Source organism: Tamandua tetradactyla, chromosome 3 (assembly GCF_023851605.1).
Source record: "Tamandua tetradactyla isolate mTamTet1 chromosome 3, mTamTet1.pri, whole genome shotgun sequence".
NCBI classification, from domain to species: domain Eukaryota; kingdom Metazoa; phylum Chordata; class Mammalia; order Pilosa; family Myrmecophagidae; genus Tamandua; species Tamandua tetradactyla.
Genome location: NC_135329.1, coordinates 11,484,043 through 11,498,536, shown reverse-complemented (window position 1 = coordinate 11,498,536; position 14,494 = coordinate 11,484,043). Strand labels below are relative to the sequence as shown.

The 14,494-nt window shown below is 36.8% G+C and overlaps 1 protein-coding gene across 1 annotated transcript in view; it reads right to left on the bottom strand.

Moving 5' to 3' along the window:
* The window catches only part of SPATA31H1 (SPATA31 subfamily H member 1), a 41,867-nt gene that overhangs the window by 18,303 nt on the left and 9,070 nt on the right, over window positions 1–14,494 (bottom strand). The window contains exon 2 of the mRNA XM_077152463.1: window positions 221–263. Within this exon, the coding sequence (XP_077008578.1) occupies window positions 221–263 (43 nt within the window). The remainder of the gene's footprint in view (window positions 1–220; window positions 264–14,494) is intronic.

Here is a 14,494-nt window from a genome sequence, read left to right as displayed (position 1 = left end):
AATACTTTGGATCTTGCACAAAAGGAATGAGGAAAGGAAGCATGGACAGTTTATATCTTTGGAAGGGAAGATACTAGAAAGAATTGGCATACTTCTATTTATAACCTATTTTTCGACCTCCCTCCACCTGCTATGTAAGGCTAGTGTCTTAAAGCAGACCCACAGTAGACCTGTCATTAACCTTGGGGAGTTGAGGAATAAAGAATAAGATCCTAATTACCTGGGATTTTCTGAATCTTTTTCAATTTATTCTTCTTTGAAGTCTGGAGAGACAAAAAAGAACAAAAAATAAGGTTATGTTCTAGACTGGAGACTAATAAAGCACATCGTACATAACAGACACACATACTGATACCGTTGGCATCCATAACCACCTCATTCAATTATTCATGAAGCATGTATTGGATAGGGTGCTGGGACTCAAGCATAAATAGAATCCCTGCCTTCTAGGAACTTACACTTGATAGAGAGGACAGATGTCTAAACAAGTAACTTAACGATACAATGTGGTAAATGCTGTAAGAGAATTGTAAGTGTTAAGAGAATGCAGAGGACCAAGTAATAAACTGCCTGTCAGAAAAGGGAAGAACTATTCAAGAAGTTGCCATTTGTACTGGAGTTTGAAGAATTAGCAGAAGACTTTTAAGTAGAGAAAAAGTATTCCAGGCAAGTGGGAACATCACTGAGAATATCAGCATGTTGTGATTATCAGGTGTAATTTTGCTAAGAAGTGGGAGATTTGGCTAGAAAGGCATGTAGAAACCAACTTATGCCAAACTGTGAAATTTTTCTTTTATCCTGTAGGTCAGAATTTCCCAACTGGTAGTGAACTCCTGGGGTTTTCTCAAAGATGTTTCAGGTTATTTTAAAGGCGGTAATGACATTTGTTTGCAACTACAAATAACACAAATCATCATTTGTTCCCTTTGCAGCAAGACATTAATCTCTGAAAGCATATTTAAAGAGCCTACACAACAATTGTTGGAAATCTTAGGAATATGATCTTGACTCAGTCACTCAGTTTATCACTTAACTGAATACCCCTACCTGCTGTAGTATATTTGACCTTTAGACAGCTTTACATTGATCTTATGCTTAGTCAACTATTATTTGTATCCATAATGGACTATTGGTTAAAAATAAGAAGTAAAGGAAAAATGGATGCTGAAATATAGGTTAATAACCTTGCAAACAATCTTTCTACATGCTTATCTCAAAATGATACATATTACAGACTTTAATAATCTGAAAACAATCCCAGTACAAAACACCTGGAAATGCTGATTAAAATACAACAAACGTCTTTAAAATGCAAGCTTTAGTGTCTCACAAGAGACTGAGCAAAACACTTTGGGCCAAAAACAAAGAGAAAACTGAAAAATAAGAGTGGAAGGTAGAGTGTGCCTTGCAGTCTCTCAACTCACCAGTGTCTGAATGGAACAGACCTGGGGAATTTCCCATTACCTCTTCAGCCTTGAAAACCCTCCAACTGCCTTTCCAATTGCAACATCTGGGACCATCTTTTTGGCTATCCCCTGCTTCACGGACCAACTAACACCAGTTTTTGTCCCCATTGTCGACCAACCATGAGCTCCAAGATCTGTCAGAATTATTCCACAGAAGTGGAGACCTCTGTTAACTGCTTGGTCAGCCTGCATCTGTGGACTTCCTACACCTACTTCTCTCTGGGCTTCTATTTCAACCACGATAATGTGGCCCTGAAGGTCATGGACCACTTCATTCATGAGTTGGCGAAGTAAGAGCATGAAGGCACTGAGCATCTCTTGTAGATGAAAGACGTGTGGGGCAGCCATGCCCAATTCCAGGATGTACAGAAGCCATCCAAAATGAGTGCGGTAAAACTCTGGACACCATGGAAGCTGCTCTGATCCTGGAGGAGAACCTGAACCAGGCCTTTTCAGATCTGCATACCTTAGATTCTTCCAACACAGACCCTCATATCTGGACTTCCTGGAGAACCATTTCTTACATGAGGAGGTAGTACTTCTCAAGAAGATGGGCAGCCACCTGACCAACCTCTGCAGGCTGGCCAGCCTGCAGGCCTAACTGAGCGAGTATCTGGTTGAATGACTCATCGTCAAGCATGACTAGGAGACCCCAGAGCCCAGGACTTTGGACGACCCCTCTGCATTCAGGCTTGCCTGAGCCCTTCTCTCCAGTCAGGTGGCATCTTTTTTTTTTTTTATTCAATTTGTAATTTAAATATATATATATAAATATAACAACAAACAAACGCAAACATTCTTAACATATGATCATTCTGTTCTACATATATAATCAGTAATTCATAATATCATCACATAGTTGCATATTCATCATCATTATCATTTCTTGGAACATTTGCATCAATTCAAAAGAAGAAATAAAAAGACAACAGAAAAAAATTCATACATACCATACCCTTTACCCCTCCCTTTCATTGATCACTAGCATTTCAATCTACTAAACTTATTTAACATTTGTTCCTATTATTTATTTTTATTCCATATGTTTTACTCGTCTCTTGATAAGGTAGATAACAGGATCATCAGACACAAGGTTTTCACAATCACACAGTCACATTGTGAAAGCTATATCATTATGCAATCATCTTCAAGAAACATGGCTACTGGAACACAGCTCTACATTTTCAGGCAGTTCCCTCCAGCCTCTCCATGACATCTTGACTAAGCAGGTAATATCTATTTAATGCATAAGAGTAACCTCCAGGATAACCTCTCGACTCTGTTTGGAATCTCTCAGCCATTGACACTTTATTTTGTCTCATTTCACTCTTCCCCCTTTTGGTCGAGAAGGTTTTCTCAATCCCTTCATGCTGAGTCCCAGCTCCTTCTAGGATTTCTGTCCCATGTAGGTGGCATCTTTTTAACCCGCTACTTTGCAACCCTCTGACAAGCTGTGAACCAAGTGTAAACAAAGAGTTTTGAAGAGTGGAAGAGAATGTGACAAGGTTCATGGTGAGGTGGGTTTTTGGAACTGAGACTAAAAAAAAAACAAACAGGATTCCTAAAGGGCTATACACTCGGTGAATAGTGAATGTGGATAGGAAAAATATCTGTCCAACAAAGTAAGAAAGCTTGAGTTCTGGGTGGGAAAAACTCTTCTCAGATTTTTTTAAATTATGGTAACATAAATACAACAATAAAATTTCCCATTTTAACCAGTTTCAAGCATACAATTCAGTGTTAGTTACATTCACAATGTTCTGCTATTCTCATAATCATCCATTACCAAAACTTTTCCATTACCTTAAATAGAAACTCTGGACCCATTAAGCAATAACTCTGCATTCCCCTCACTCCCAGTCCTTGGTAACCTGTAATCTACTTTGTCTTTATGTTTTTGTATAATCAAGTTATTTCATATCATACATATATAGTGAGACATATATAGTGAGATCATACTATATATGTCATTTGTGTCTGACTTATTTTGCTCAACATTAAGTCTTCAACGTTCATCCACATTATAGCGTGTATCAGAACTTTATTCGTTTTTATGGCTGAATAATATTCTAACATATATAGAATATATGTAGTATAGTCCATATATTATTTATCCATTCTTCTGTTGGTGGACACAAGTTGCTTCAACTTTTTGGCCCTAGTAAATAATGCTGCTCTGAAAACTGGAAAGCAGGTATCTGTTTGAGTCCCTGCTTTCAATTATTTGGGGTATATACCTAGAGATGTGATGGCTGAGTCATATGGTAATTCTATGTTTAATTTTTTAAGGAACCACCAACCTTCTTTCCAAATGCAGGTTGCAAAACTGTTGCACCATTTTATATTCCAACCAACAAGGTGTGAGGGTTCCAATTCTCTTCATTCTCACCAACACTTGTTATTTTCCATTAAAAAAAAAAAAAGCCAGTCTAGTGTATATGAAGTAGTATCTCATTGTGGTTTTGATTTGCACTTCCCTAATGGCTAGTAATGTTGAACAACTTTTTCCGTAAAAAAAGTTATTGGCCATTTGTATGTCTTCTTTGGAGAAATGTCTATGCAAGACCTTTGCCCATTTTTCAGTTGGGTTTTTGCTTTGTTGTTGAGTGTAGGAGTTCTTTATGTGTACTGCATATTAAACCCTTATCGCATATATGATTTCTAAATATCTCTTACCATTCTGTTGGTGTCGTTTTGTTTTTTTGAAAATGAATGCCCTTTGATGCACAAAACTTTTTAATTGATGGTCCCAGTTACCTAGTTTTTGTTGTTGCTGCTCATGTTTTTGGTGTAAAGTCTAAGAATCCATTGTCTACAATGCCCTGAAGATATTTCTGTTTTCATCTAAGAGTTTTATAGTTTTAGTTCCTATATTTAGGTCTTTGATACATTCTGAGTTAAGATTTATATATGTTGTGAGGTAGGGACAAACTTTTTTTTTTTTGCATGTCAATATACACTTTTCCCAGACTATTTATTGAAGAGATTATTCTTTCTTCATAGAGTACAGTTGGCACCCTTGTCAGAAATCAGTTGGCCATAGATATGGAGGCTTATTTCTGAACTCTTAATTCTGTTCCATTGGTCTATTTGTCTGTCCTTGTGCCACAACCATGCTGCTTTGAGTACTGTCTTTGTAATAAGTTTTAAAATTGATAAGTGTGAATCCTCCCAATTTTATTCATCTTTTTCTAGATAGTTTTGGCTTTTTGGGGCCCCTTGTCTTTTTGCATGTGTTTAATGGTTGGGTTTTATATTTCTACGAGGGGTTGTTGGAATTTTGATTGGATTGCATTGAATTTGTAAATCACCTTGAGAAATCTAGACATCTTAAACATATTTACTTTTAAAATAAATTTAGTACATGGAAATGCTGGTGATTGGGGATGGGGAGGGGGAGGGGTATGGTATGTACGAATTTTTTTCTTTTTTCTTTTTCTTTCTTTTTCTGGATTGATGCAAATGTTCTGAGAGGTGATCGTGGTGATGAATATACAACTATGTGATGATATTGTGAGTTTTTGTTTATGTATCAAGAATGGAATGATCATATGGTAAGAATGTTCGTGTTTGTAAGTTATGTTAAAAAGAAAAAAAAAGAGAGAGATATAGGAGATATAGACCTTTTTCTTTAATTGTGATAACACACACACACATATATATAACAGAAAATTTCCCATTGTAACCATTTTTTAGTGTACACGTTAATGACATTGATTACAATCATAATGTTGAGCTATCATCACCATCATCCATTACCAAGACTTTTTCATGAATTCAAACAGAAACTCTGTATATATTGAACAAAAACTCATTCCTCCTGTCCCTGTTAATCTACTTTGTCTCTATGAATTTGCTTATTTTAGCTATTTCATATAAGCGGAATCATACAATTAAAAAAAAAATAACTTTTCCGATCCATGAACATAGAATGTCTTCCCATTTATTTAGATCTACTTTATTTCAGCAATAATGTGTAGTTTTCCGTGTACAAATCTTTTAGATTCTCAGTTAAATCTATTTCTAAATATTTCTTTTAGTTACTGTTGTAAATGGAATTCTTTCCTTGATTTCCTTTTCAGGTTGTTCATTGCTAGTGTATAGAAACACCACTGATTTTTATTTGTTCATCTTGTACTCAAAAATGAATTTGCTGAATTCATTTATTAACTCTAATAGCTTTCTTGTAGATTCTTTGGGATTTTCTGTATTAGGATCTGCAAATAGGGAAAGTTTTACTTCTTTCTTTTCGACTTGGATGCCCCTTGTTTCTTTTTCTTGCCTAACTGCTCTGGCTAGAACTTCCAGTACAATGTTGGAATAGCAGTGGTGAAAAATACTTGTTGAAAAATATTTGTTTTCTATTTAATCAATTTGTTTTTCTTCAGTTCTTTTTGGGCTTAAAGTGTTCTTTATCTAGTTCTTTGAGACTGAAGCTTAGATCATTGGTTTTTGGGCATTTTTAAGAGTAAGCAGACAGAAAATTTATTAGATACACGTGTACCAGGATGTGTGGGCACTCTCACAAAGACAGAGTTGAGGGAGGTGAGAAGCCATAGGCGATGTAAGGTTATTTGCTTTTATAGATTAGCTTTACTTATTCCCTCCCTCCCCCTTCCTTGTTTAAGGCTTTTTCTTCTATCCTTCCTTCTCTCCTGGGTGATGCCTGGTAGTGTATTTGGGTGGCTCTACCCTTCTCTGTAGATGAGTCATTCAGGTGAGGGTCATTTGGCTTCAGATGGGCTGGCTGCTGCCAGGTGTTTGCTGCAAGTAGGTAGGATCTAGGCAAGTTGTCTTCCCAGGACAAAGGGCCTCCTAACCTTGATTAACTGTCTTTGTTCAAGGGCTTCTTCATGTTTTTTTTCTCTCCCCTCTTTCCCTGTTCTAGCCTGCCTCAAATTCCCCGAGAGAGTTCTCATCCCTTAATCCTTTTTTTAAATGTTTTGTATGATTTTTTTCTTTCCAATATACATGCTTATCCATCTCTTAAGGTTTTAATTTCAGTTATGTATTCTTCATTTCTAGAAGTATTATTTGTTTTTTTCATATCTGCTAGATCACTTTTTAAGGTGTTCTGTTCTTTACGAATATATTTAAGCTTGTATTTTATTTCTTTAACTATAATATGCATGGTTGTTTTCTAGTGTAGAACCAACTCAGACCCAGATATTTGGAGAGGCAGAAAGGACATGCCCCAGGGAAAGTCATTGGAACCCAGAAGCTAGGAGAGAAGGCCAGCAAACATCGCTGTGTGCCTTCCCGTATGACAGACAAAACCAGATGAAAATTGACTACCTTTTCTCCAAGGAATTGTAAATTTTGAACTAAATAAATCCCCTTTATAAAAGCCAGTCTATTTCTGATGTACTGCATTTCTTCAGCCTTAGCAAACTAAACCAGTCATTATAGTAAAACAATTTTTATATAACAACAGCAAATAGAGAATGAAACATTTAAATGATATATTTTTACAAATACATAAAAAAACAGAATATCCTAGAATAAATTTAACAATAAGCTCAAGAGTAACACTGAAAACACTGAGAGAAATTAGAGAAAATCTAAATAAATGGAGGAATACCATATTTATGGATTGGAAAAACAAATATTTTAATCATTTCAGTCCTTCCCACACTGATCCCATACTTCCAACCAAAATCCCAGCAATTTTTTGTGGCTGTTAATAGCTGATTCTAAGATTTATATAGATTAAAAAAGGCCACGAAAAGTAAAGGCAATCAAAGTGAAAACAATACAGATTTATCAAGACTTGTTTATAAAATGACATTAGCTAAGATAATGTCTTGCAGAACTATGGATAGAAAAAGATAGATCAATGGAACAGAAGAAGAATATAGAAACTACCTCCCATATGTTTAGTCACTTGATGTATGATGATAGTGACACTTCAGTGTAGTGAGGTGAAGAGATGGTACTGAGGATGGTACTTACTGTATAAGATATTCATATGGGAAAAAAATCATATCTTTTCTCTGTACTGTATGCAAAAATCAATTCCAGGCAAGCAGTCTAGATGTGAAAGATTAAACAATAGAGATTTTTAGAGGAAAATATAGAAGTATATCATCATAAATTGGGGGGTAGACCAAAAGTTTTAGGATGAACCAAAAGAAAAGCACTATTAATGCATTATCCATAAAAGAAAAATGCTATAAGCAGTAAAATTAAGAATTTCTAATTATCAGAAGACATCATCAAGGGAGTGAAAAGGGAAGCCATGTAGTGAAAAGAGAAGACATTTCAATGCATATATTCATCAAAGGGTCTGTTCATAATGCATAAAGAATCCCTACAAACCAATAAAAGGCAAGCAACTCAATAGAAGACAGGCAAAAAAATTTGTGCTGGTTTGAATCTGGTTTACACCAGAAAAGCCATGTTCTTTTAATCCTAATCCAGTTTTGTAGGGGTAGCCATGTTCTTTTTTTTTTAACTTTTTTTATTGTATAGTATAACATGTATACAAAGCAAAGAAATAAAAAAGCAATGGTTTTCAAAGCACTCTTCAATAAGTGGTTATAGGACAGATCCCAAAGTTTGTCATGGGCTCCCATATGATCCTCTCATATTTTTCCTTCTAGCTGCTCTAGTATATAGGAGGCTAGAGGGCTTAAATACTTTTTTATCATTACAATCGACATTTTTTCCTATTTTGTGTGTGAACAATAACATATATATATATATAAGCTATAAATTTCAAATCACAGCACCACAATTAGTAGTAGAACATATTTCAGACTTTGACATGGGTTACAATTTTAGGTTTTCACTTCTAGCTGCTCTAAAATACTGGAGACTAAAAGAGATATCAATATAATGATTCACAATTCATATTCATTTGTTAAGTCCTATCTTCTATATATAATTCCACCATCATCTTTGATCTTTCCATACCTCTCATTGGGGTCGTTTGGGCAATGACAATTCTAAATTTTTAATATTGGAAGGGTCTGTCACTAATATGGGGTAGGGAGATGGAACTATCTGATGTTTTGGAGAGGTTGGGCTGGGTTTCAGGACTTATCTGAACCAGGGACCCATTTGGAGGTTGTAGGTTTCTGGCAAGTTACTCTAGAGCCTGAAACCCTTGTGGAATCTTATATATTGCCCTAGGTGTTCTTTAGGATTGGCTGGAATGATCTTGGTTGGGGGTTCGCAGGTTATGATAGGCAGCAAGGTCTACCTGAAGCCTTCATAGAAGCAACCTCCAGAATAGCCTTTCGATTCTATTTGAACTCTCTCTGCCACTGATACTTTATTAATTACAGTTTTTTACCCCTTTTGGTCAGGATGTAATTGTTGATCCCATGTTGCTAGGTCTAGATTCATCCCTGGGAGTCATCTCCCATGTTGCCAGGGAGATTTTATTCATGGATGTCATGTCCCACATAGGTGGGAAGGCAATGATTTCACTTGCAGAGTTGGGCTTAGAGAGACTGAGGCCACATTTGAGCAACAACAGAGGTCCTCCAGAACTCTTAGGGTAGCCATGTTCTTTTCATCTTGATCCAGTATTGTAGGCTGGGACCTCTTGATTAGGTGGTTTCTATGGAGATGTGGCACACCCAATTGTTAATGTGACCTTTTGATTAGATGGAGATATGACCCCATTCAAGGTGAATCTTAATGAGCTCACTGGAGTCTTTAAGAGAGCTCACAGAGAGAGAAACAGTTCAGAGATGCCCTAGACACAGATGTTTGGAGTTGCAGACCTTCCCATGAGATACTAAGCAAGGACCCACAGTACTGAAAAGCCAGAATCTGGAGCAAGCCAAGGGAAGCTAAGAGAAGAAATCCAGAGTTTGTCCCAGAGAAGCTAAGAAAGCACCAGCACCCACATGCCTTCCCATGTGACAGAGGAAACGCAGATGCTATCCAACCCTTTCTTTTTTTTTTTAACTTTTTTATTAATTAAAAAAAATTAACAAAGCATTAAGATATCATTCCATTCTACATATAAATCAGTAATTCTTAATATCATCACATAGTTGCATATTCATCATTTCTTAGAACATTTGCATCGATTTAGAAAAAGAAATAAAAAGACAACAGAAAAAGAAATAAACGATAATAGAGAAAAAAAGATTATACGTACTATACCCCTTACCCCTCGCTTTCATTTACCACTAGCATTTCAAACTAAATTTATTTTTAACATTTGTTCCCCCCCTATGGTTTATTTTTATTCCATATGTTCTACTCTTCTGTTGATATAGTAGCTAAAAGGAGCATCAGACACAAGGTTTTCACATTCACAGAGTCTCATTGTGAAAACTATATCATTGTTCAATCATCATCAAGAAACATGGCTACTGGAACACAGCTCTACATTTTCAGGCAGTTCCCTCCAGCCTCTCCACTACATCTTGAACAACAAGGTGATATCTACTTAATGCATAAGAATAACCTCCAGGATAACCTCTCGACTCTGTTTGGAATCTCTCAGCCATTGACACTGTCTCATTTCACTCTTCCCCCTTTGGTCGAGAAGGTTCTCTCAATCCCTTGATGTTAATTCTCAGCTCATTCTAGGGTTTTTCTCAGTCCCTTGATGCTGAGTCTCAGCTCATTCCAGGATTTCTGTCCAACGTTGCCAGGAAGGTCCACACCCCTGGGAGTCATGTCCCATCCAGCCCTTTCTTCAGAGTCAAGGTTTCTTTCTCTGGATGCCTTCGTTTGGGCATTTTTATGGCCACCTTAGAACTGTGAACTTTCAACTTAATAAATACCCTTTATGAAAGCAAATCCATTTCTGGTATATTACATTCTGGCAACATTAGCAAACTAAAGCAGGCTTGAATAGGCATGTCACAAAAGAAGGATCCAAATGGCTAAAAAAAGTAACTAAGAAAATATCCAAGAATCTGGTTACTTTTTGCAAAAGGAAACACAGTATGAATAAACTAATGAGGTCAGTGGGAAGAGGATAGAAAGGATGAAGGAATTCAGAGAAAAACAAAATTAAAGTGGAATACAAACAAAACCAAAGAAGCAAGTTATACTTCAAATGAATAGCATAGCGACACTGAAGGGACAGGAGGAAAATAACCAACCCAAGTAATTTTCGAATACAGTATTTTTATTATATGCACTCATACTAAAGACAATGAGATTTGTAAATGGATATTAAACCTTAGTTGGCTTCTTTTGCAGTGATATGGTTTATTAATTGTGAAGCTATATTTAAAGTATTCTATAATTAAGCAAATAAGTACATCTAATGAGGATAATAAGAGCCAGGTTTCTCACTGTTAGGGAAGGGTATTACAATTATGGAAAGGTGGTAGACTAGAATGAACCATGTGGTATTAGCATGGAACTGGAGGTAACAGTATGAATTCAAGGTTATATAACAGAACCATGCACGCACATGCACACACACACACACACACACTTCCTATATATGTCCATGAGAGGGCCTAGAAACAATGCCATCTCAATAACAATTAAGATGCCTAATGACTATTTCTGGGCTGGGACTGAGAAGAATGAGATGAGCCAGAAGGTCTTTCATTACATGGGAAGTAATGAAGTACATGGACTGATGAAGTAACAGCATTTGACAAAGTCCAATATCCTTTCATGAGAAAAAAAAATACTCCATAAACTGGTAATAGGGAGAAATCCCTCTCCAGGATAAAGGGCATTTATGAAAAAACCACATCTGACGTCATACTTAATGGTGAAAGACTGAAAGCTTTCTTTCTAAAATCAAGAACAAAGGGCTTTCACCACTTTTGTTCAATATTGTACTGGAAGTTCTAGACAGGAAAAGAAATAAAGAAATCAGGCATGAAAAAAATGAAAAGTCATCCAAATTGGAAAGGAAGAAGTAAAACCATCTATATGGAGATGACATGATCTTATATTAAAACAAATATCCTAAAGAAATCACAGAAGAACTAAATAAATGGAAGGGCATACCGTGTTCATGAACTGGAAGACTAAATATAGTTAAAATGTCAATTCTACCTAAAATGATTTACAGATTAAATGCAATACCAATTAAAATCCCAGAAACTTACTTTTCAGAAATAGGAAAGCCAATAACCAAATTTATTTGGAAGGGTAGGGTGCCCTGAATAGCTAAAAGTATCCTGACAAAGAAAAATGAAGTTGGAGGTCTCACGCTACCTGACTTTAAGGCATATTATGAAGCTACAGTGGTCAAAACAGCATGGTACTGGCATAAAGATAGATATACTGACCAGTGGAATTGAATAGAGTGTTCAGATATAGACCCTCTCATCTATGGACAATTGATCTTTGATAAGGCAGTCAAGCCAACTCACCTGGACAGAACAGTCTCTCCAATAAATGGTGCCTAGAGAACTGGTATCCATATGCAAAAGAATGAATGAGGATCCATATCTCACACCCTATACAAAAATTAACTCAAAATGGATCAAGGACCTAAACATTAGATCTAAGACGATAAAACTGCTAGAAGAAAATATAGGGAAGTATCTTATAAATCTTATAATAGGAGGTGGTTTCCTAGACCTTACACCCAAAGCACGAGCATTGAAGAAATAAATAAATAAATAAATGGGAACTCCTGAAAATTAAACACTTTTGTACATCAAAGAACTTCGTCAAGAAAGTAAAAAGACAGCCTACACAATGGGAGACAATATTTGGAAACAATATATCAAATAAAGATCTAGTATCCAGAATATATAAAGAGATTGTTCAACTCAATAAGAAAAAGACAGACAACCCAATTACAAAATGGGCAAAAGACTTGAACGGACACTTCTCAGAAGAGGAAATACAAAAGGCAAATGAAAAGATGCTCAACTTCCTTGGCTGTTAGGGAAATGCAAATCAACACCACAATGAGATATCATCTCACACCCACCAGAATGGCCATTATCAATAAAAAAGAAAACGACAAGTACTGGAGAGGATGTGGAGAAAGAGGCACACTTATCCACCATTGGTGGGAATGTCAATTGGTACAACCGCTGTGGAAGGCAGTTTGGTGGTTCCTCAGAAACCTAAGTATAGAATTGCCATATGACCCGGCAATACTATTGCTAGGTATCTACTCAGAGGACATGAGGGCATGGACACGAACAGACGTTTGCACACCAATATATATAGCAGCATTATTCACAATTGCAAAGAGATGGAAACAGCCCAAATGTCCATCAACAGATGAGTGGCTAAACAAGCTGTGATATATACATACAATGGAATATTATGCAGCTATAAGTCAGAATAAAGTTATAAAGTATGTAACAAAATGGATGGACCTTAAGGACATTATGCTGAGTGAGATTAGCCAGAAACAAAGGACAAATACTGTATGTTCCTTCTGATATGAACTGACATTAGTGAATAAACTTGGAGAATGTCATTGGTAACAGAGACGTCATCTCTGTTTCATGTCCATCAGGAGGTAGAAATAGGGTAAGATATTGGGTAATTGGAGCTGAAGGGATACATATTGTGCAACAGGACTGATTGTAAAAATTCAGAAATGGGTAGCACAATACTTTCTAACTGTCATACAGTAATGTTAGAACACTGAATGAAGCTGAATGTGAGAATGATAGAGGGAGGAGGGCTGGGGGCACAAATGAAATCAGAAAGAAAGATAGACGATAAAGACTGAGATGGTATAATCTAGGGATGCCTAGAGTATATAATGATGGTGACTAAATGTACAAATTTAAAGAATTGTTTTTGCATGAGGAAGAACATAGGAATGTCATTACTGCAGGGTGTTGAAAAGTGATAGTAATTAATATTTAAAAATTTTAACTTATGTGTGAGACTAAGCCAAAAAAATGTTTATTTGGTACAAAATTTATATTTTGACTAGTGCATTTCCTAATATAACTTATGTAGACAGCTTAATTGAACACCATAAGTACATGGAACTTTGAGTAGAGCATGAGATTTTGTTGGTTTGTCCAGAGTGATGCCCTAATAAACCCCAGAGTGATTTGAATAGTGAATAAAAAAGTATTGCAAAGTCCCCTTTGGGGAATGGTGAGAAAGGGGGAAAATTCAACTTCCCCAAGTGGAGAATTCTTGATATTCTCATATGCAGTGCAGACAACCAAAGCAATAGGCTGAGCCCCCAGTCTTGGGGTTCGTTCATATGAAACTTAACCCCACAAAGGATAGGTCATATTTACTTAAAATTTAGGTCTAAGAGTCACCCCCAAGACAGCCTCTTTTGTTGCTCAGATGTGGCCTCTCTCTCCAGCCAACACAACAAGCAATCTCACCACCCTCCCCCTGTCTATGCGGGACATGACTCCCAGGGCTGTGGACCTTCCTGGCAATGTGGGACAGAAATCCTAGAATGAGCTGAGACTCAGCATCAAGGGATTGAGAAAAACCCTAGAATGAGCTGAGACTTAGCTACAAGGGGTTGAGAAAACCTTCTCAACCAAAAGGGGAAGAGTGAAATGAGACAAAGTGGCAATGGCTGAGAGATTGCAAATAGAGTCGAGAGGTTATCCTGGAGGTTATTCTTATGCATTAAGTAGATATCACCTTGTTGTTCAAGATGTAGTGGAGAGGCTGGAGGGAACTGCCTGAAAATGTAGAGCTGTGTTCCAGTAGCCATGTTTCTTGAGGATGATTGAATAATGATAGAGCTTTCATAAAGGGTATTTATTAAGTTGAAAGTTCACAGTTCTAAGGTGGCCATAAAAATGTCCAAACGAAGGCATCCAGAGAAAGAAACCTTGACTCTGAAGAAAGGGCTGGATGGGACATGACTCCCAGGGGTGTGGACCTTCCTGGCAACGTGGGACAGATATCCTGGAATGAGCTGAGACTCAGCATCAAGGGACTGAGAAAAACCCTAGAATGAGCTGAGAATTAACATCAAGGGATTGAGAGAACCTTCTCGACCAAAGGGGGAAGAGTGAAATGAGACAGTGTCAATGGCTGAGAGATTCCAAACAGAGTCGAGAGGTTATCCTGGAGGTTATTCTTATGCATTAAGTAGATATCACCTTGTTGTTCAAGATGTAGTGGAGAGG